The sequence below is a fragment of the Ornithodoros turicata genome, chromosome 1, assembly GCF_037126465.1.
Source record: "Ornithodoros turicata isolate Travis chromosome 1, ASM3712646v1, whole genome shotgun sequence".
NCBI classification, from domain to species: Eukaryota; Metazoa; Arthropoda; class Arachnida; order Ixodida; family Argasidae; genus Ornithodoros; species Ornithodoros turicata.
The window spans coordinates 15,508,225-15,532,774 of record NC_088201.1 but is presented as its reverse complement, the minus strand read 5'-3'; the positions used below and the strand labels follow the sequence as shown (position 1 = coordinate 15,532,774).

The 24,550-nt window shown below is 45.8% G+C and overlaps 2 protein-coding genes across 3 annotated transcripts in view; both read right to left on the bottom strand.

The window, feature by feature from the left end:
- Positions 1-2,078: 2,078 nt before the first annotated feature.
- The window catches only part of LOC135377526 (neuropeptide F receptor-like), a 414,003-nt gene continuing 391,531 nt past the window's right edge, over positions 2,079-24,550 (bottom strand). For both annotated transcript variants that reach the window (XM_064610012.1, XM_064610013.1), the window contains one exon: positions 2,079-5,081. In XM_064610012.1, the coding sequence (XP_064466082.1) occupies positions 3,840-5,081 (1,242 nt within the window). In that variant the 3' untranslated portion in view covers positions 2,079-3,839. The remainder of the gene's footprint in view (positions 5,082-24,550) is intronic.
- On the bottom strand, positions 12,658-14,428 carry LOC135377527 (neuropeptide F receptor-like). The gene has a single exon (XM_064610014.1). The coding sequence runs from the start codon at positions 14,426-14,428 to the stop codon at positions 13,151-13,153; it is 1,278 nt and encodes a 425-aa protein (XP_064466084.1). The 3' UTR covers positions 12,658-13,150.

Genomic DNA, 24,550 nt, shown 5'->3' with positions numbered 1-24,550 from the left:
ACAAGTTAATCTACGACAAACGGTTTATTCCAACGGAACTCAATCCTGGTGACCTTGTCCTCTACGAAACACCTTGGCAGGCAAACACACGCAAGCTAGCTGCTGTCATGGAGGGTCCCTACACTGCTACCAGGAAGATTTCACCTGTGACCTACGAAATAGACCACCCATTACAACCTCTTGGCCGCACGGATATTGTCCACATTAGAAAGCTCCGTCTCTACCATCCACCCTTCCGCGCCAATCTCGGAGGGGAGGGGGGGAGAGTGTGAAGAGTGCGACAACGACGACAATAAAGTTTCAGTTTTCCCACGTTACATATATATAATATAATATATATAAATAATAATATATATAAAATATATAATAGTCTTCGTATTGGTGTCTGTCCTTTCATGTTCTCTAGTCTCGGGGGTTTTACATTGATGTCGATGTTGACGAAAAAAAATACAAGGGACCAACCGGCCCCTATGCCTGATTGAGTTTGCCACACGACAAATTCGGCTACTCCCATAAACAGACCCCCCCCCCCCAAAAAAAAAAAAAGAAACGCCGCTTGCGACCGCCCTGAACGCGATGAACATCGGCCAAACGCCAAATCATCGGTGAGCGTAGCGCACAATGAAGCACATGGTCCTAGTAGACCGACTCCGACGTACAGCTCCAGATAAATGTAACAAGCGCTGACAAGGCAGCATCCCTCTTGTCAGCTGCCCAAGGACCCAGCACTTTTACAAGGTCAAAGTTGCGGTTGTCAGGTCGGTCGAGAGCAGATTTCATGGTAGTCATTTGAGATGCGTATCTGGAACAGTGCACGAGAATGTGCTCAGTGTCCTCCACGAAAGAAGTTATGGGTGTTTGTCACCCCATAGTTCTTCCCTCAGTACAAGCCCGCACTTGTAATATGTGAGACAGAAAATAATGCGGCAAACCACATAAAATTTCCAAGGAAAACTTATTGCAGTACGGCAGCTGTGCATGCATATTACCATCGTGCCGCTTACCATATATTTGCTCGAGGGATATTACGTGCAATATCCGGGCGCGGTGATGAAAAACCTCGCGGGTTACATAGGTTTATTGGGCGAAATTTTTCTGCTCTGGAGAATATCTAGCAAAATGTTCAAAGCAGACAAGCAAATAACGGTGGTACCCGTTGGGAGTCTGCACCACGTTTCTTGATTCTTCGAAGTTTTCGTAAGCCCGGTGCTTATGGGAATCCAATCACACAGAGCATAGAAACGTAAACATCACGAACCTCATATGGGGTGCGGAAATGTCTGCTACAGACAGCCATAGTAGTGGTTGTGGTGATGCGTGGCAGCGTGCATGCAGTCATGCTTAGCGTTTCTATACTGCGTAGTCAAGAGACGAAGGAAAAAAGAAGTATGCTCTTTCCATTATTAACGGTCATTCAAAGTCTGCAAGAGAAAAGAAGTTGTCCCCTTCATGCTCTGCTAGCGTATAGGATTGCGCATGCCATGCAGAAGGCGACGGACATCAATGTGTATTCAACGTTTGGATAAGCTGACATTTCTTGAGTAACCACAGATTAATTTTTTGATAAAAATATTGCTCGTGTAGATATACGGTGGAAATTCCGCGAAACACAAAGGTGTTCCACGTAAATTCACACAACGAAAATTTTCAAAATCTCAATCGTCTAGTTGTTGTGAACCACTGCCGTAGCCATAAAATTCAGCGGACGAGGTGGCAGAGAAACTTCATACTGATAGAAGCCTGAGATTGAGCACACAAGACAACACACGAGCACAGTCTAACCAACTCACCCTAAGCCGTACCTGTGTATCCTACACACACGATACTTAGACAAAATGAGAACATGATACCGAGTTGGATTCAGTGTGCAAATGCTTAGACATTTAATAATGGTGAAGTACATATAAAAATAATAATTTTCAACATTCATAGTACATACCTATACGGTAGATTCAGAACACAACTCCGCATAAATTGTGACATAAATATATATATAGACATGCGACTCGACAGTCATGAAGTGGCACACTTGCAGCACAATTGCACACGCATATATGCTGGCAAAGGCGCTCATAGAGTAATAAAGCTCACACTACCTTCACACTAACACCGCATCAAATTTTAATGCGAGAAATGTAATACAACGTTTCTTGCCCTTTTAATGAAGAAAATGCGGTCCTGTGCGAGCTTTACAGAGTCTTTGTACAAAAAGGAAGAGAAAGAAGACAGCATGCCAAAATAGCCCAGCGGCAATTGGGGCACACAGGATACGAAATGTACATGGGGACCTACAAAGTCGCAGATCGAAGTATATAACACGATACAGTGCAATGTTTAATGCCAGCAACAGTGATTAAGTCGATATACGTTGTCAAAGATGTGTGTGACACCACCTGGAACTCTGTTGAAAGACAACAACAATTAGAGCGTGCATGGCATCGGAGGATTGTGACTGAGGGGGTGCCACCACATAGAAACATTACAAAACGCACACATAGAGCTCGCCCACGTTGCATCACCGAGATGGCTCGTTTGCAAAAGCATCCAATGCGCTTGAACAGCTTCATCGCCGTTTCATTAACGTACGCCGCAAAGGCCAGACTCCCACGAATGTCTCTACACAAAATATACAGGGGTACATCTGTAGCGCGCGGAGACAGCTGAATACATGAAACTGTCAGGAAAGTGAATGAAAGCAAATAATTAACGACATCAACTGATAAGCATATTCACACAATAATAGGGCAGGAACCATTGTGTGGCAAGATGAATTCATTTACTCCCGGGAGCAAATGCACCGTGCGAGCCTCTCACATATGGTAACCTATAAGACAAACTTAGAGAACGGCAAATGGATAGCAACCGGCGAAGCAAAATGCACTGCGACAGGTCGGTGTACATGTGTATGTCAATCCGAACTAACAATCCCCAGTGTGATGCAGCACGAATAGGCATACTTTCTTTACTCAACGTCTAGAAACAAACTGAAAATATTTAACAGTGATAACAGAAAGGAATTTACCAATAGCCTTACAATGAGCTACAAGGTGGCATCTCACCTTCTATGATATGATGAGATCAATACAACGCACCTTAATAAAGCTACATATACAAAGCAGCGCGTACTGTTAGAAGCCTGATGCCTTCTGTTGTTCCGCAGACATATTGTTTTAGTTTCAAGCATAATGCTCTGACGGCCGAATCTTGCAGCCTGTTGTTCGCCGCAAGCTGTCGTACTTGTTCCATACAGGGGCGTAAATTTTGCAGGATGGTACAATAATTTGTAATAACAAGCTTTTTCCGTTTCTTTTCTCAGTGCACACAAAGAAAGAAAGGAAAAAAAAAAAGAGAGAAAAACTTCTCACCTTTCGCTGAGCCGAAACCATCATTGTTCTCGTATGTGTCATCTGCCGGTTTCGAAACTTTTCATTCCAGGGTTAAAAATGTAAAGCTTTTTTTATTCAGGGGCCAAATTTGCGTTGTACCTTCCTGTTTCGTTTAAACAACACGTAGAAATCGGATATAGTTTCGTAAGAAATTCTTTCCATACTGATTTGTGCATCTCATTTGAAGCACATTACTGTATACGTAAGTCAACGTGTGGGGCACTGGCTTGGATTCCCAGTCGTGGGCAGTGATCACCTTTGGGGAACATGATTTTTAATATGCTCGATGTGTGGTGGAACCGTTGCTCGCGGATAACTCAGTTCTCCGTGTCGAACACAACTAGTCGACACAAATACACCGTGGTATAAGAGTGGTCATAGCGCCCCTTGTCTACTCAGTCACAGGAGCTGGATCTGTTCCATGAACGAGAGTGAGTCTTATGAGTGGCACCCTTATTCGGGAGCACTAATGACCAAGGTGTCGTATTTGTCTCCTTTGTGTTCAAGGCAGTTGGTATCCGCCAAACAGGTGGCTTCACTTTGCGCATGGTTACGTGTGTATAGCACAACAAGCTCGTTGTTGGATGTTCTCCTGCGGAGCGCCGCACTGCCGCAACAGCTGGCAAATATCTCTTTGAACTCTTTGCGAAAGTTGTCATTGAGCCAGCCGTACAAGAGCGGGTTCGAACAGGCAGAGCTCATGCTCACCATATGACAACAGGCGAACAGAATGCGAAACTGCGCATTGCTAGCGAAGATTGAAGGAGCCACATCGGCGACTATGTTGAGGATGTGCAGTGGCAGCCAGCTGATGCCGAAGATGAGCGTGATGGATATGAGCAGGATGTTGGTTTTCTGCATGCGTTTCTGGTCGCGCTGCTGCTTTTCTTGCAGCTTGGTGCCTTTCGCCACCATACGGTACTTGAGCTTCTGGCATATGCGTGCATAGGCAACGCTCACAATGAGGATAGGAAGCACATACTGAAACACCATTGAAAAGACGGAATAGAAGAAGCGGCCGTGCTGGATGGGCCACTTTTCGATGCAGTATTCAACGGATTCCAGTCGTAGCTCAGCACGGAGGCTGCCCACATTCGGCAGGTTCTGGCGATCGACGAGGCGGTACACGAACAATGGTGTGGACAGCAGAAGCGCAATCAACCAGATACACGACAGCGTGAGGACAGCGCTGACTGGTTTGCAGTGTTCCTGCGTCGGGTACACGATCACTGTGTATCTGTCCAGGGCAATCGCAGTGATGCTGATGGTAGAGACGAAGATGCTCGTCGCTTGCAAACCAGAGACCAGTTTGCACGTGACGCTGTCAAGTGGCCAGAACTTGAGCACAATTTCCACCAGGGAGAAGGGCATAGTGAAGAGGCACAGTATGAGGTCTGATATGGCCAGATTGATGATGAACACATTACGCGCGGTGCGCATCTGGGGCTTGCGAGCGACCGCGACACATACCAGGCCGTTCCCAGTCGCTCCAGTCAAGATGAGCACAGCGTAGGCAACTAGGAGCCCGGCTAGAGCCTCTTCACTGATGGCGCGAATGTTGAGGTACTGCTGGTACTTCTGGATAAGCAACTGATTGATGTCCAGCGTCGAGTTGTCGCTTGCATTGCTGCTGGGGTACTCGTAGCTACCGTTCTCCACATCTAGCAGAAACGTCGGACGGGGTAGAGGTTCCTCCTGTAAACATTCGAGTTTGGAAAATGTAAACATTGTAGAATGACATAATGCAAGATCAACGTCACACTATAACCCATTCACGTTGGACGGTGTCGACAGCACCCTGCATTGCAGAGAGGAAGAGAGGACTAACAATGTACAGCGAGGTATAAGTGCTCGATTTATGAAAGTATTTGTGAAAAAGGTATTAGATGCACCCCATACACATGAGTACACAATAGCAACATGAAACAATGCGCGTTGACATGTGCTTCACGACCTCGCCCCACGACAGCCTCGATGGAGTCACAAAGTGCCGTGATACCCCAGAAAGGCTAAGACAAAGGAAAATTAAAAAAGGTCTTCTTCAGTTTTCTGATTAGCGCGAAAACTATGTTTATGTTCCATACAGAATGCTATATTTTGACTAATTATCACTCACCCTTGTGCAGTTGTACTATTAAGTAGCACGTAGCAAGCCCCTTATTTTTGTATGTCAAAGAAGGTACGCATCGCTGTACTTTTGCTTGTGAAGATGCAGGGCTGTGTAGCTTCTCGTAAACGTGTCAACTTCAGAATGCTAAAAGTTAACGCGATTCATTTCTAACCATGTTGAATGGACATTTCTAACGCCCGTCTCCTGCCACCACTGGTTCTACGGTATCAGGTGTACCGGCAACATTTATCATAAAGATGCGGGATCAATTTTCTACCGAGGACAGCGATTTATTGAGGTGATACAAGTGGACTTTTCTACGGCTTTCTATGAGGGACATTGAACAATAGTATGTGCCCTGCACTGAGCGCTCGGCACTTGCTAAAAAGCCCATAGGTGGGAAGGTACGTACAGACTAAACACAACCTAGCGCTAGAGACGACTGATTATCATGCTTCGCAAAACTGGGCTCCTTCCTCGTCGTCTGGTGCGGAGCATGACTGCCAACTCTTGCTGATTTGGGGCAACGACCACCTGAAATACAGTGCTGCACCAAAATTTACGGAACACGCTCTGGCGCATTCCTTCCTCACATTGACACCCTAGCAGCGAATGGGATCGTACGGACCTACAGACATGTGCCTAGGTAACCCAGCCACCTGTTTGCAAGGCCGTATGATACCATTCGCTGGTAGCGTGTCTCTCTGAGGGAGGAATGCGCCTGAGCGTGTTCCGTAAACTTTTGTCCAGCACCGTACTATTACGTATTAACGTTGATATCCAAGAAGTCGGGGCTTTTAGTTGGCGGATACCTTCATTGTTGCGGTAATAATGCAGCAAGAGGTCCCTTTTGTGGCTGTTCGCTGGTATAAATTATTTATTTGTGACCAAGTGCCTAGAGCAGTAATCCTCTGCGTATCGCTACATGATCAGAAAGGACTGCGATCGTAAAAACCGTTCCGACATTACATCTGCCTTATAAGTTGTAACTCCCTCAGCTTTGGAATTATTGAGTACCAGTTACCTCGAGCACGTATTAAAAATAATGTGAGTGCAGGTACCCCATAACCAAATGATGTTTCTACTGTCTTCAATCTAGAACTTCCTAGCGCTTACCCGTTCGCTTGACTCATGAAGACGAGTGTAAGTGAGGTCAGTGCACTTTCTCACATTCATGAGCTCCAGGAAAGTTAGGTCATGTGGGTAGCAACCGTTTATATGCGCACTTGTCTACTATTCACTTAAAAAAAGAAGTGTCCGACGATCTTCATGAAAAAGTTCAGGTATGAGTCGTGCCGTGCTTGATTTCCCCCCGAAAAAAATATTGCTAAAAAATTTTGAAATTTGCCGCTGATCGCGTAGGCTTTGATGACTGAGGTTCCTGGTCAGCCATCCTAGTGGTTGAATATTTCCACAGGATCATACTATAAGATGGACGCGTGTCGCTTACACTGATTTAGAGTACCATGCGGCATTTGATCTACCCTTCTACGTTAAGGTGTTCACAGTTCGAGCCTGCTACTATATACGTGCCTTGCAGAACTGAGAGCTACTCAATCGAAAACATCAACTCCACGCAAGGGTAACAATTTCTATGTCTTTCTGGGGTAACATCGTCGGGCCACGCAAGCAATAACATAAACTATACTGCATAAAACAAAAGAACGCGATCACATGATGATGACGTCTGATGACGTTGCGTGTCATCTGGGGTAATGTGTCTTGCTTGAGTTTTGAAATGTGGCATAACGCGTAGAAAATCTCGAACTCGATATGGTGAGGTGACAGTCGGAGAAATATAGTTTGAAAGTGAAACGGGGCTAGCTAGGAGACCTCTATGATGTGCTGTCAAGTATTTGGACCTTTCATATGGCTTGAACTAGCTTAGATTTGGACTTAAGTATCGGTGAAACATCGATCGATCGATCCTAATCCCCTCCCCTTAGTCCCCTTAGTCCCAACTATAGTCGTGAAGCTGCTCAAAATTGTGAGGCCAGCAATGGCAACAACAACAAATAAATCGTGACTATGACCTGGGGTGATTCACCACTGAAGAGCAGCTGAAGGCTGTTCGCACCAGCTCCACCATTACCTGCATTACGTTTAAGAGAGATGCACGTATACACGTAAAAACCCATCTGTAGACATAGGAACCGTCCATTGTACATTCGAGCATATCTATTGTTTTCACTGGTCCGCGACATCGCACGGAAACAATGAAAACAGCGGGCGCTCAATCCCCCGTTCGATCGGCGTAGGACGTATACACGCAAGGGAAGGAAAGCGACGGCAAGATTGCAGTTATGTTTATGTTCGTGGAAACCTTTCGTTTCCCGAAGTAGAATATGGAGTTTTAGTGAATCGCTTTCACTCAGACGGTTCGCGAACGGCTTTGCCGCTTCCCCGATCGGAGGATTACATTCTGAGTCACTTCCCCCCATTGGTCACCGGTGATACCGTATGAGCGAAAACCATTCACTAGATTTCATTATTGTCGCCGTAGAACCGTAAGTCAGCTCGATTACTGTCTCTCTCGTTTCTACTATCGTTCATTACTATCTCTTTCGTCTGGAGTCGGAAGAGCAAAGGACAGGACGCTCCGCCGATCGCGAAACTTTATTAAAATTAATATGACTATGAAATTTTTTTACGTTCCGGGGGGGGGGGGGACACCTTGTGTGTAACTAACAGAGGGTATACATCCATAGAGCGGGCGGCACACACTTACGTACTGGGAATGCATTCAAATATTGAACCGTTGCTGCTTAGGGTGCGTCCGCCGCTTTTGAATGCCCGTCCTTAGCTTCATTTTGCACCATTTGCATGCTTGGGTGTGCGTGATTGTTTTTGTTCGTCAATTATGTAAAAGAACCGTAAACGGACGACTGAAGCAGTTGATGTGCTATGGCAAAATTCCAAAATCACATGTTGACCCTCCCAAGCTCTTGGATGGGAAATTCCGAGATGCGCGCGCGCATACACACACACACACACACACATACACAAAAAAGAGAGAGAAGAATTAATAGAGAAGTAAAATAAATAAAGATGGAATATGCTGATAATGTCTTGCGAAGTGAAAATTGCCTCGAAGTTCTCGTTATGTAACGATCCCCTTTTCTTTGTTTCGTGCGTCTTTTATATGTTCCTTTTTGCGGCAGCGGCTGCTGTAAACACCGCTACCTTGTGTATAACTATAATTAATCCCGTTAGCGCGATCTCGATCACCTGAGGGCATGCGCTCACGTCATTGTTTCGAAAATACAATTTTTCTTAAGATTGCTGGGGGGGGGGGGGATGAAGAAAAGTAACACCCTGCAGGGAATGCACAGCCATTCCAGAGCCGCTGTTTATGTACCGGGAGATTCACCTTGCAGCATGATATTGAAATACCTTTTTCGAATGCTACATAATTTCTAAGAAACTGCGATATTACTTAGATTGCTACCGGATCTCCGTCGCGGGGCATCACTTTAAGTTTAGCTTTCATAGGGTAGATTTTAGTTTTCACTGAGGAGATGCGCTAGCTGATTGCTTTCGAGGTAAAATGGGATACGAGGAGCGTTCAATAATTTATCTACCTCAGTATGAAGGAAAGATAATGATCAGGTTGCAACATGTATCTGCATGTCGGGACATGTCTTGAGATATTACTTAGCCTCAGTTCAGTACGATTATAACTAGTAGAGTGACAGCATGTTAACTGAACGCGTGTGTGAGATTTCTAAAAAAGGCCTCGATGTCGAGCGAAATTCTAAACTTTCTTACTAAAGAACGTAAGAAGCCAAAGGAGATACTTGAACGCATGGTGGTGGTGGTGGTGGTGGTGGTAGTGGTGGGGGGATTATTTGCAGAAAAAAAAGAAAAAGAAGAAAAAGAAAGGGGTAAGGTCAGCCATGCAGCACGCCGGCTTGCTATTCCCTAAACATACAAAAAAGGAAAGGAAAAGGAAAAAAATATAAACAAGAAAGAAAACGAAATAACGAAAAGACAATTAAATAGATGAACAAATAAAAACAAGAAGCATGGTGGCATTTACAGGGAGTCTGCCTCTTCATACTACAAAGTGAAATTTCGGAGGAAGCATTTGAAATGGGGAAGAGAGTCGATTGCAGACGACACCCACACTGGGCGACTTCTGTGAAAGCGACTTCTCAAAGAAATGTGCTAGAAAGGAACGCTTGATTTTGGGAGATAGGGGAATGAAGGCGGCGTCCCGAATAACGGCGAAGACACACATAGCAGCAGGAGCAGTTTCGGTATTATACATGAAAAACTGGACATGGCTAAGGTTAGTGCAAGATGTCTCTCAAGTACGTTGAGTTCTTTTCAAAAGGGCACTTGGCGAAAGGGCTCTCAATGGAACTTAGAGCTGCTCAGTGAGGATCTAGAACATTTTCTCCAACGTTTGGTGACAGAAGACGAAGCTTGGGTCTATCACAGAGATTCTAAGTCCAAAATGGGAGAGTCCATGCTGTCATGTTGTCCATTGCAGTCCATGTTGAGCCAGACTTCCCCTCCCCCAAAAGACTTAAACTTGAAAAATCTGCTACACAGGTCATGGCAACTGTTTTCTGGGATGATAAAGGAATTTTGCTGTTAGAATTCACGCCACAGAAGACTGCTATAACAGGAGAGATTTATGCTCACACAATTACTTCTTTGCAAGAGGTCGTCAAAGAGAAGAAAAAAAACGAAGAAAGCTCCCAAAAGGCGTGTTGCTCCTGCATGACAACGCACCATTGCACACGTCTGCAAAAGTTCAGGCTGTCATTCACCAATGTGGTTTCAAACAACAAAACCACCCACTTTACAATTCAAACCTAGCTCCCTCGGATTATTTTCTATTTCGATATTTAAAAAAAATCTTAAGGAAGTGGTTCTTGAAGAAGTGAAGAAAGCCGTAACGACCTGGCTTGGCGAGCAACCAAAATAATGTTTTCAATAAAAGAAAAGTGGAACAAGTGTGACGAGTTGTTGGGAGAATACACTGAAAAAAAAAAGTTTCGATAAGTTGTTTCTTTCCTACTCAGGTAGATAAATTATTGAACACTCCTTGTACATAGGATGACTAACACGTGCAAAGATTAGCTTGCAGTGCACTGTGCACACCATCGTTAGCGACGACGTGTGCTGAGCGCACGATTATCCCAGCACGCGGAGAAAACCACCGCACGCAACAAATCAGTCTGCTGCAAATATTTTTTTGGGGCCCATGCTCAGACTTTTTCACTATGAAACAGATGACAAGGACCAGAGCGAGAATGGTGGCCTTCCTCCCTCACTGTGAGGGGTCACCGATTTCCCATGAAGGCCAAGGCACGTTGTTTCAGATGACGGACGAGCTACACATTGACGACGACGATGGTGGGGAATATACGGTCGTTTCTTACAAAAGAAAAAAAAAAAAAGAAAGGAAAGAAAAAAAGAAAAAGTGCAACTAACACATCTGTGGTATTTAAACCGGAGAACGTGTGAGCTACGCATATAGGTAAATGTGTAAAGGGAGTGCACACTCGCATGACCGTAAAGTTCCATCTTTGATTGCATAAGGTAGCGCTGGGACAATCTGTATGCTTCTGGGACAATCTACGGTGACACAAGACGCAGTAATTAACGGACTCATGCAGTAGAGGGCTCGTGCAGGGAATCACTTATAGTACGGGAGGCTACTACCGCGTCTTTTGGCGTACACGCCAAAAGAGTCAACATCCACGGATGCAGACAAGGCAGCGTACGAGTCTCATACGCACTAATACACGTATTTCACTGGTGCTGACAGCTGCCTGCAATACTGCCTATGTAAACACAAACGTGCGAGGTTACCCACATCGCTGGCTACACGAAATATGCTTTGGCTACGCATACGAAATCCCATCTGGGATGCCCAGAACACTGGAAACACAACTCGATCCGACAAGCCTTTCGAGAAAGCGCTTCTGTGCAAAACGGATGTCACAACATCGCCCGAGTGCTCTCTTAGTGGTATGACAGAACATGCATATTCAGTGCAGTTGCAATCGCACGAGGCCATGCGAGGATGGACAGCAAATCCCTAGATATTGCAACAGCGTGTCGGAGGACTGGCCAGGCGCCCACACGCTAACCGCTCTACGTGTTACATATAATTCATCTCTTAAATTTGGGCGGACGATTTCAGTTCAGAATTGCGCTGGGGCCAGACTTTAGAATTTCATATGGTTAAGAAATGGGTGTGAAGGTAACCTATTCGAGTTAAGAAGCGACAGAACAGAACGCAGGAAGGCGAAACTGAAGTCTCATTTCCTAAGTTCTGTTTCTTTTGTTCTTGAAGCTCACGAAAGACATTATTTACAGGCAGAGCCGTAGCGACGGGGTGGAAGCGAGAGGGGGCAGCTGACCCGGGCGTCCTCGTCAGAGAGGGTGCCGAACGGCAGGCCGTGGCAGGTTGGTTGGACAATATAAAGCGGGAATGAAGAGAATTTGAATTTACAATCTCGCCAGTGAAAGTAGGCGGTCACTTTTCTTTGTTTACAGGGCTTCTGACGGCCGTGTGGAGAGGAAGGGGGGGCGCTTCAGATTTACCCTACCCTGGGTGCTAACTCGCCTCGCGACGGCTCTGCCTACAGGCTTACCAATGAAAGAACAGATGAGGAGTCAGCAAGCGAGCTGGTGAATTGTGGATGAAGGTAACATTTCCTTGAGTTTCGGGAGTAAATACAAGGACACATACAACGAAAGGGTAAAACGACACGTCTCTCTCATGTCACATCCCCCCCCCCTCTAAATGTCTCTCTCTCTCTCTCTCGCTCTTGAGGTCTGTCGTATACCAGCTCGCTTGTCTGTTTTATTTAAAGTTAATGAGTTTGGTGCAGCCGGCTTCATATTATTTTGTAACATCAACATTAAAATGGAAGAATGGAGGAGTAAGATTAAGTACCGTGCCCGTCAGGCGATATTTTCGCGTCCTCGCTCCTGCAAGTTCAACAACAGTAGTACACGCTACAATGCAGCCCTGAAATATTTCGTCAGGGACGTTGCTGATTGTTTTCATCTTTTCCAGTTGTAGAGGTGAACAACGGAAAGCATCATGTGGCAGCATCGTGTGTGTTCATTTCGAAGATAACAGTAGTTTCAATACGATAACAGAATTTAGGGGAGAGAATCTGTTGTGCCCAGAATTATTCTGCGGGTGCTTTCGATCATGCCGCAAGTGTGACTTTCAGTGCAAAACAAAAAGAGGAGCGCCGAGGGTCATAAGAATACACAAGCTCACAAACACACAAATGACATAACGGAAATACCTCTCTTGTCGGGAACATCGAAGGAACCGCATAGAATAATCAATAACGGTCTCCCAACAACGTAGCCGTTCCAATGATGCCGTAATCACCTTACTTGAGTAGGCTGCCCTTGGTGTATCTGTAGCCTGAGAGCTTCATTCAGTTACATAGTTACTAAGCGCACTGTGATATGCATGCATAACCACACTGTTACTATAGGTGTTCCCCGTTTTCTTTTCATTGGCAAACCTCTAAGGCATCAGTTATATCCGCGGTCATTTGGCTAATCTTGTAGCTATACAGTAAATGCCTTTGTAATGAGTTATGTAGAATACAAAAAAGGAAAGCAACATACCGCAGTGAAAAAAGCAACGGGATGATTCACAACTGCTTCACATATTGACGCTAACCACAACCATACTTTGTCTATCGGTCCTGGTACAATGCGTAGGTGTCATGTTTCGTGATCCAGTCGGCGAGAAGGCGTTTGTCATGTTCATAGGAACCAACATCGTGTCCCCTCCACTTGGTGTCTGCGATGACTGGAAGCAGCAGCAACATTCTCCTAATATTCTTTCGAATTCTTCTCGAAAATTTGAGTTCAGCCAACCATACAAAATGGGGTTGGAGCATGCCGAACTCATGCCTACCATGTGGCAGACCGCGAACACGATTCTCAACTGGCTGGAATGTTCCTTAAAAATTTCTGATCTAAAATCGCCAACTATGTTAAAAATATTTAGGGGCAGCCAACAGATGCAGAAAATGAGGGTGATAGATAGGAGAAGCAAGTTGGTTCTGTGCATCCTATGACGGTCCGTCGAGAACTGCCTGCTTTTCATGTCCACGCGATACTTGAGTTTCAAGTAAATTCGCAGGTAAGCAACGCTTACGAGTACAACGGGAAGGACGTATTGGAACACCATTGAGAAGACGGAGTAGAGAGCTCGGCCGTGAGCTATTGGCCATTTCTCCAGGCAGTAGTCCAGATAGTCGACCACTACGACACCGTGGTCCTTAACACGCACCATATGATGGTCGACGCTTCTGTACAAAAATAGGGGCAGTGAAAGTAAGAGGGCAGTAGCCCAGATTGTCACAATTGCGCAGATGGCGTTCGAAGGCACGAGTTTACTCATGTTGGGATACACGATGGCTTTATAGCGATCCAATGCAATCGCCGTGATGCTAATAGTGGACACGTAGACACTGGTTGCTTGCAGGCCCGACACCATTTTGCAAGTAACGACTCCGAGTGGCCAGAATTTGAGCACAATTTCCACGAGAGAAAAGGGCATTGTGAACAGGCAGAGAACGAGGTCAGAGATGGCTAGGTTGATGATAAACATGTTACGAGCTGTTCGCATCCGAGGTTTTCGGGCGACGGCGACGCACACCAGACAGTTGCCCATCGCTCCGAGAATGATGAGCACAACGTACGCCACCAGGAGGCCCACCAGAGCATCACCGTCGATAGCTCGGATGTGGAGATACTTTTTAATTTGCTCTCTGACTGTGCTCAAGTTATCGTGCTGGCTCGAGTTGTCATCGTAGCGAGCAGTTTGTGTAACGTTGTTCTTCAGTTCCAGGAAGGGCAGCTCGCTCTGCAAGAAACACGGAGAGCAGTCAAGTGGACGGTTGCAGCTGCGGGTGCTTGGTAGTAGGATCATGCGGGTCAATCACTCATGCACAGAGTTTTGCATCGGAGTTGCACTGTTCACGTCGTCGACTATGTCGGCACTGGAATATTGCAGGAAAACCACGAGAAACCTGTTTTAATTCCGTGAAACATCATGTCAATAGTTACCGCTGCTACGAGGCCCAGTCAAGTAAAAGCGTACGAGAATCCACAACAAGAAAGGGTCTCAGTTTCTAGCTACTTGCACCAGGGTACCGTCGAAGACGCGTACAGAGAACACCGAAGTAATTCATGCAATTTGAGTGAAGCCAATGACGTTCAAACCTTGTGTATATCACATAAAATGGCTGTGAGAGAACATGTCTTGGCAAGCTAGGTGCATGCAGTGTTTAGCGAACGTACGAAGAAAGACAGCAATCACTTTCCTGTGAGCATACAACAGCATCGACAAGACGAAGAAGTTTAAAAAGTACGCAACCACCTTATGAGGCACAGATATAGGCATAACCTCGGGCATAGCCTCCTATATGCTACCATGCCTCCCCAATGATTCCGGAACACACAGGCGCCGGTCGTCCACAATAGTGGCGCTAGTTTCCTAGGTTGCTGATAGCTACCTCGACGCGATATCAGCAGTATTGGTCATGACGCCGTCTTCCTACACACACATTGCAGATTACAACCGGTGGCGCCTGACAGGCGGAGAAATGACATGACTCCCAAAAGAGACTGTACCAACGCTAACTAGCACGGCGTCTTTCGATAACCACTGGCTTATCGAGCAATGACACAGCCTGCACAGCATGCGCCTGTCCAAAGGGCGCTTATCTCCGCAAAGCACCGTAGAGCAACGTATACACCTATCACGGCAGCGTACACTTACGGGATAGACAAAGGTTGTCACTGCTCTAACTATCTGTGTTTCCGAACTAGGAAGCTGACGCCCCCCATACGGTTGCGTGAACGGCCGCATTTGCCTCATTGGGCAGGCATGTAGTATATAGGTGGCAATGCCTTAGGACACCCTTTGGGGACATGTGATGTGAAGTACAACACGCATATTTACACGCATATTTACACCTTTTCCCTATCGTACCTGGAATTACGTACCGTTAAATGAGAATATACTCATAGGAGTTGTCTTTGGATACATAATGGGGCATGTCTTTTCTGCATGGGCTGCATTTTCTATGTGATAGTGTCACATGTTGCAAAAAGTGATTACCCAGATCATGAATATACCGTTAAAAGTCAAACAACAACTTGATTTTGGTGTTAAAGGGACGGTCTCGTACTCCCTGCCCCTCTCATAAAGTGTATTCACTCGATTGCCCTTTGTTGAAAATGGAATACCGTAAATTTACCCGACAAAGCACTTCACGGTTATTAAATAACCGAATTAAATTGATAAAGATTGCAGAGCATGCCGCGGTCTGTGTTGGCGACAACCCGAACTGTTACGTCGCCCTGCGGGAAAGTCCGTGATAGGATACAGAAGTCGTCTGCTTTTGCCCGCGCCAGTGCACCTGCGTGAGCAGACGACTTTCAGAAGTGACTGGGGACCGCGGCAACTCTTGTACATTTTCTTTCAGTTCTCGGGCGAAAAACGCACATTCTAAGAAGTGGCCCACATAGTGGTTTAGGACAACTATGTTAACCTTCAGAGACGAGTTAAAAGTCGCAGAACAACCCCACTCACAAGCACATATCTGAAGTCGCAGCCATCTGCGCGCGCGGTCGCATTACAGCTCCGACCAAAAATATATTGACGGTTGTATGTGTACAGTACTCGTGAAGCTAGTTGTGACAAAGTTTCGGAATCGCCGCGGCTGTACGAGACCGCCCATTTAACAGTCATTACACTCATTTTCTGTGGGTTATCTCTCTCGTCTCCGGTACCGTCCTTTTGTAGCCAACATGCACCAGCTTGCCACAGCCCTACTGTTCCTTTCAATTATACTCATGTTCCTATGTTTATGAAAAAGCGAGAGCATAAGCTAAAAATAATGTGCACATAAGGCTTTCTAGAATCAAATGATAGATAACGGCCTCAAGGACTCGACTAAAAATAAGAACGATTCGGCGTTGTTTCGGCGGCGGCTATTTGATCTAGATAAGTGACACACATGCTTGTCAACAACAACAATTCGATTTTCGTGCCGGTAAAAACACTTAAACCGCACGGATCAGGAAAAATAAGAGATATTTTTAATATGACCTACCATCCACCACCCTATCAGCGTTCTTTTCAGTATACATTAAACAGCGAGTACTGAACGCAGAGTTACAAGGCTGTCACTATATACAGGTTTTTGTTATTCGTTACGGAATTTTTATAAAAGAACTCGCAGAGCAAAATAGATGCCTTTTTGGCAGGTGGGTTATACGGCCATGCAGACATCTTGTAGGACAGCGTATGCAACTGCTGGATGACGAATTAGCTAAAATTCATTAATTAACTTATTAACTGGATGTTTTATGGGAAATGCGAGATAGCAGAATTGGAGCCTGTCATTATTCGAATCCATCGTCCTTATTAAACACCCTGAGAAGCGAACGCACTTCGAGATATAAATTGCCAAATTTCCCTATGCAAATGAGCCGAAACAAGAACTACGCACTACTCGAGCGCAGAAAGAGCGACAGGCAACCACGTGAGAGGGCCACGTGCTTTGGAACGATGGAGCTGATTGGAGTAGGCGCTAATCTGAGACCACTCTCCAACCCAGATAAGGTGAAGGTCGCTTCGTTTCTGCGCTTGAAAAGTAGCAAAGATTACACATTTCGATCGAGTCGTAAAAATACAAGATAACGTCTCTGGCGCTTCACACTTTGCAGACTAATAGTCATTCACCTGAAGCTTTATCCATATTTTTTCAAATGCCGTCACTTTGTAGAAAAAAAAAGTTAGAAGCAAAGCAAATTCTCACCCCATGCATTATCCTATGGCCTATACCGCCCGCAAATCGCCATTTTTTTCCTGTGTTTGCTTCACGTTCACATGACCACGTATAGGTGGCGCTGCCTGGAGACGAAGCAAAACCAAAACCTATGGAACAACCAACAGCCAGATGAATCAGATGCAGGGTTTGGAGGCAGCGCCACCTGTACGTGGTGATGTGAACGTGAAGTAGACCGAAGAAAATGGCGGTTTGCGGGCGGTATAGGCCACAGGAAATGCATGGGGTGAGAATTTGCTTTGCTTTTTTTTATACAAAGTGATAGCATTTGAAAAAAAAAAATGGATAAAACTTCAGGCGAATGATTATGAGTCTGCAAAGTTTGAAGCGCCAGAACCATCATCTATTTTTATCACGCGATCAAAATGTGTAACCTTTGCTAAATCCACCCTGTAGTTTCCGCTCATTTGCATAGCGAAATTGGACATTTTATATCTCAAGGTACGTCTGCTTCACAGGGTGTTTAACAAGGACAGTGGACTTGAATAATGACTGGCTCCAATTCTGCTGTCTCGTATTTTGCAGAAAACATCAAATTAATAAGTTAATAAATGAATTTTAGCTAATTAGTCGTCCAGTAGTTGCATACGCTGCCCTACAGGATGTTCGCCTGGCCGTATAACCCACCTGCAAAAACGGCATCTCTTTTGCTCTGCTAGTTTTTCAAATAGAAATTCTGTAACGAATAAAAAAAAAACACCCTGTATTGCACCTCATTCGTTTTGTCCGCTAAAGAAAACATTTAATTGCCTATGCCTCTAATCTGCCCACTATGTGCTGATGAAACATGAATGACCGAAAATAAACGTCTATGCGCTAAACGCCTGCAATAAAGGGGTTGGACGTCTCGTGTGTTGCTGCACCTTAGAAACACCCTTAGGTACACTCAAAGGAAAAGCGGTCCTTCGAGGGTTCTTCACTCTGAAACGTATTTTTCTTTTTGTCTGATCTTGAGATCCGTCCCATTCTCACAGCCGTATCCGACTCTGGCCCTCTTCTCTGCCCGGCTTCCTACACTCTAAGAAAAAAATGAGTAGAAAGGGGAGTAATTGCAGCTTCTACTCCCCTAGTCTGCAATTACTCGCCATTTTAGTCCCCTAACCCAACATTTAGACCCGACATTTACTCCCGAGGACTGCAAATTGTCACTAAACTTCGCGAATGGTCTCCTGAATGCGACAGTCTACGTAAATATGTGCCTTTGGTCAATTTGAACGACATAAGGCTGTATAACTCAGACAACGTAGCAATTTTCCAGCCACACAGAGTAAGAAACAGTTAGCGCATATTCTTCGCAAATTGTGCCCTAGTATAGGCGCAAGATTTTATATCAGTCCATATATCACGGTTGACGGTTTGCTTGAAAGTATTTTCATGCATGCGCACCAATTATGTACCTGGGACTCGCGCGTGAAATGCGGTCTTCACTCTGTGACATTCATTTACTCCCGAAAGGGACTATTTTTTGTGGCAATGCAATTACTCCCCAAAAGGAGTAAAAGTACTCCTTTTTTTCTTAGAGTGTAAATGTACACCCATGCACACTCATTCTGTCTGGTCCCTGCCTTTTGTTGAGTACGGATCAGACTGAGCTATAGACAGAAAGCCTAAAGGTTTCCCAATTATTTTCTTATGGAACAGCAACCTGACACACCGTTTGGCTGACCTTTCCTCCAATTTTTTCCATTTCTGTTCTTATAAATATATCACCCCTCCCCCTAAAGGTTCTTCGGCGGCATATATTATCCCATCCTCGTATTGCTCTCCATATAATTCAGTAACCGATCGTCAACGCTCCGGCTATCTATTTCAGGAAAGCATGTTAAAGACAGTGCACACTTTGCTTTGCACAGTGCTTTGTATGCAGTAAGGGGATAAGTCGGAAAACCCACCACACCGAGGAAACTTGAAAGTGAACGTTTTGTAAGACGACTGCAACTGGTATTTCTCAAATAACGCCAATATGAAGTAACAACGGAAGGCTAGGCGAGTTGGCGTAATTCAACATCGAAGGTAGTGGCCCCTTTTTCAATATAACACAGCGTGCATAGGGCTTTAGCCTATAGAAAAAACAATTTTCAGGAGTCAGACCTTGATGGTCTGACAATGATGATGCTATAGGTGGGATCAAGTTACCTCTGTGTAGTGGGGAAACCATGCACGATCGTACCGCTAAACGAGTTTCTGCCGCTAAATGAGCAATCTAAAAAATAATGTCATTAACGACCATCATAATATGACATGCTAGTATGAGTGCACAGGTTTCTCCGACTACAACGCCCCGTAGCCCTGCTTGCACGATCACGTGAGCTTGGAAGAACATGACTCTTCCGTGGTAGTAGTATTTTATCCGCATCGTAACAAACTTTAAGCTGCAGCAGTTACGTGAGTGTGTAGAAAAGTGTCCTGATATAAATGTTCGTTCCATTGACACACATGCATTTTCCGTTTCTTACCCTCCTGTAGCAGGTCAATAACTTGCAATACAGTCCTGAAGTTTCTTTGGCAAGTACATACCGGTATTTAGATGCCATCGCAGCAAGGATATTGAGAAGGGGATAAGTCCGATTGTTGCATACACAGCCTCAATTATGGTGACCCCACTAACACCTGGTGGTCTGTGCTACTAACCATCCTTTTGTGGCACAAATGAGCTGGATTAGTACGCTTGTAGAGCGACGATCTCCAATTATTTTAGTTTTAACTCCAATTAAATTCAATCCAATCCAATTACGGTAAGCGACGACCGCGGGAACTGGGTCTCAAATGTGCGTGAGCACTCCACGTTGCTAACACCGCTTCGGTATTTGTGTAGGACCACCTTATGGCACATGCATGATAAATATCTCATCCTCATGAGAGTATATTATGTATTGCAGTGATTACAGGATCTGCCTTCTGTAGTGTATTGGAGAGCCCGGGTACCAAATTAACACTTGCTTAATTGCGCAAAGAAGAGGTACACGTAATAAACTTTCCGAAGCAGACCTAACACACTTGGCCACCTATACTTCAGCCATGAGACTCCAGACTCCAGAAACTCGACTCAGGAGGTTGTAAATTCGTAGCACTGGGTGGGTTACAGTTTGAAAAGTATACTTCCACTCTGATGCCGTCCCACTGTGGGCACAATGTGATGCTAGGGTAGTTCAAGAAGCACGGTTAGCTGGTGCGTTTCGCAATGAAACATTTTTCGCGTCATCATTCAAAATATTTCTCATATTACCGCGCACATGTGTTGGGGAGTCTTGCGAAAGTCGCATATCCGTTCATCGGAACGAAGGAAGAGGTTGCATTATGGAGCAGGCACATAAGAGACATTTCATTTATGTCTCAAGGGTACCCACGAGCTTTCGCAGGATGAGTTAGCAAGGAAACAGTGAAGCGAAAAATATAATGATTATATAGATGTCTGTCACGGCTGTCAGCGGTGTGCTCGAGTATGCGCTTCAAGGGAATGTTTTTAGTGTATATATTCAGTCACGAAACTAAATTACAGTTTGATATCCCAAACGCTTAAGGTTAGAAACTTATGCAATCTGATTTTTTTTTGTAAAATGCGGGCGCATTTTACGCAGCAAAATACACAGCAAATACAAATACACGGAACTGAGGCTTTTTGCTTCAGCAGCAAGTAAGAGTTGTTCTTGCTCACGCAAGAGTGTGAATTAAGCCTCACCACAGAGCTCTCCGAAGCGAACCAGAGAAGTAGGAGTTAAAACATTGGTTTTCTCTATGTATGTGCTCACCAGCAGAAATATGTTGCATCATACAGTCCCCTTTACACTGCACGCGTGGTTTCGCCATGCAAGTTACGTGGCGTGTACTGTTTACTCAGGGCAAACATCTGTCTTCCACTTTGATGCTAGTACATGTAACCTGTGCATGCATTCCACTATGCATTGTAGCACAGCTTGGGACAAACGTTTACGGAACACGGCAATAGCATATTTCTTTATGGGAGCTGCTCCCTCTTAGATATCAGGTAGAGATCGAATAATAAACGGGTGACCGGCTATTCTATCCATCTCTCAGTTTGTGTACCCGCTCTGTTTGCTGCTATGGACGACCCTCTGTTTACAAAAATGTGACGACACGAGAAGCCCGGTTCGAGGTTATATTTTGCTGTGGTGGGCAAAAAGCGGGGAAAATGCGTCGGCTGATAAGGCTCATAATGCCCACCAGCATGCTTTGTGCTGCGGCGAAACGTAATCGATGACGTAGGGGCTCAGGTCGTCTGTAGACGACACTCAGTTTACAAGCATGTGACGTCAGAATGAGACTGGTTCGAGGTTATATTTTGCTGTGGTGGGCAAGAAGCGGGCAAAATGCGTTGGCTGATATAGGCCGAAAAGGCTGGTAAGGTTGATAGGAGTAGTATAGATATAGACTGTATAATTTTCGAGCGGCATAAGAACCGAGCGGCATAAGAACCGAGCGGCATAAGAACCGAGCGGCACAAGAACCGAGCGCTATAACGGGCTCTTTTTTCTAATCCAAGATGGCCGATTCTAAGCCAACACAATCCAGTTCTAAGCCAACACAAGCCAAATCCAAAGCCATCTGATTGGCCGCCATTAGCTCCGCCCACTTCACACGTTGATTGGCCCATGCTAAGCCTACTGATCTTTGATTGGTTGACCGTAGCTCCTTCATGCTAATTAATTGGCTCCGCCCCCACTTCACACGCTGATTGGCTCATGCTAAGCCTTGACTGAGCATTGATTGGTTTACCGTAGCTCCACCCCTTCATGCTAATTACTTGGCTCCGCACGCGCCCGTTGATTGGCCACCGCTACTGATCGCGCGCGCGTTGATTGGTTCACCATAGCTCCGCCCCCGCCCGTTTATGTTCATTACTTGACTCCACCCCAGCGGGCTTCACGCTGATTGGCCGGCGCGACCGCTGATTGGTCCAGGCGCGGCTGCAGCGACCCCGCTGCGGCCCTATCTCAGATGTCCAAACTTACCCATCTGATTGGTCCATTCTAAGCCACTCTCCCAGCCCCCCCCCCATCTGATTGGCCGCCGCCACTGCCTTCACCGGCACCCACCCGTTGCGGCCCTATCTCAGATGTTCAAACTTATACCGATTGGCTCGCCACCAGACGGTGCGCGGCGGCGGCGGCGGCGGCTTCAGATGGTTCTAACCCAATGTCTCTATCTCATACAACCAAACTTCCCTCGTGCCACCAGACGGCGCGACTCAGGTGCATCAACTCCACGCGGTTCCTTCTAAGCCTACTGATCACCCTTCCAATGTAAGCCTGCCGATTGGCCCGTTCTAAGCCCACTGACACCGGACTTTACTGGCTCCGCCCACTTCACGCTGATTGGTCCATTCTAAGCCTACCGATGGCTGGCCCCCTGATTGGTCCACGCTAAGCCTACTGAACGGTGATTGGCTTACCTGTCGCTCCTAAGCAGCTTCAGATAAGACACACACGACAATCGTTGATTTCAACCTTTATTTGGTGCAACAGCCTCCTGGTTCAGCTGTGGGTATAGGTTCAGCTGCATCAGAGAGATCATTGGTCTACGTGAACATCTCTCATGCTCACTCAGCTCCCTCGGTAGATTCCAACTGTTATTGGTTCATCTGACTGCATGTGGCCGCTCACCCAGCTCCTTATTGGTTCTAGTTGGTCACAGCTCCCTCATAGGCTCCAACTCCGATGGGTCCATCTAACAGCAAGTGGTCACTGCTATTGATCCATTGAACTGCAAGCTACTCATTGGTCACTCACACTCATCTCTAGACGAGATAAATTTAACTGTGGAACTTTTACCATAAGATAACTTTAGCGGGGGCTGGTAGGCTCCAACGGCTATTGGCCCGTGCCTCCACCCATTGGTTCACAACGCGCATGCTCTGACGGCGCCGAAGAAGGTTCCCTACACATTTAATAGAAATTATGCTATTGGTCCAGCTGCGTCATAGAGCACGGCTGTGGCCGGCCCTGATGCTACTTACTTCGTGGCGCAACTCTTTAATGGCTCCACCCACTTCGCATTGATTGGTTCATTTTAAGCCTACTGACTTCTAAGCCAGTCCACGCTAAGCCTACTGATCACTCAACCAGCGCTCTGATTGGCAATTGGCCCTCGTTCTAAGTCCACTGACACCAGATGGCGCAACTCTTCACCAGCTCTGCCTACTTCATGCTGATTGGTCCATTCTAAGCCTACTGACTTCTAAGCCGAACCACGCTAAGCCTACTGATTGTCCCTTCACACCAAAGCCTACCGATGTCTGGCCCTGATTGGTCCACGTTAAGCCTGCTGAACAGTGATTGGCTAGCCTGTCGCTCCTAAACCACAATGCAGCAGCTTCAGACAAGACACACACGACAATTGTTGATTTCAACCTTTATTTGGTACAACAGGCAGCTGTGGGTTGGTTCAGCTGCATCAGAGAGATCCCGGTCATCTCTTGCGCTCATTGGTCACTCAGCTCCCTCGATAGACACCATATGGCTCATCTAACTGCAAGTGCTCATTGGCCCATCTGACTACAAGCCTCTCATTGGTCACTTATGTCTAGGGCTCCCTAACGGGCTCCAACTGCTATCGGCCCATCCGCGGCTGCTCACCGGTTCACAATGAAACTTTTTCACATGCTCTACCCTACACAGACAAGAGATGGCGCCGCTTGTCTTTGCAAAGATGGACAGCTGCCATTGCATTGGTGACTCATTTCTATCCAACCGGTTCAAGAGAGCCAGCGTGCTGAACAGCTTACATGCCGCCGCCTGTTCACACAGCCACAGTTGGAAATGGGGAAAAATTTTTTTTTTTCAGGGTACACATCTCAAAACACACTCTACACGAGTAAAGTTGGCTTCCCCCGGTTGCACGCGGGCGTTAGGTCAAGCCCACCCCATGAGAACAAGCTTAGGATCGTTTAGGATGTGTGTGTGCTTTGCAGTTCAACCTAAAAATTGTTTCAATCAAGCAGAATGGCAAATGATGCAATGGAGCGCGTTCATTCTTGAGAACGAATTTTGTGACAGAACATAAACAAAACAAAACATTTCAATGTGCAAAAAACTCATCGTGATGCTAATCAGGGAAGCCAGCACGCGTTCGAAATAAGCAAGAAGAAGCACATGATCGAGAAAACAACGATAGTTGGTGCTGTGCAGAGAAGCTGGTTTGAGGGAAAAACAGCTTGTATGATCAATAAACCCTTG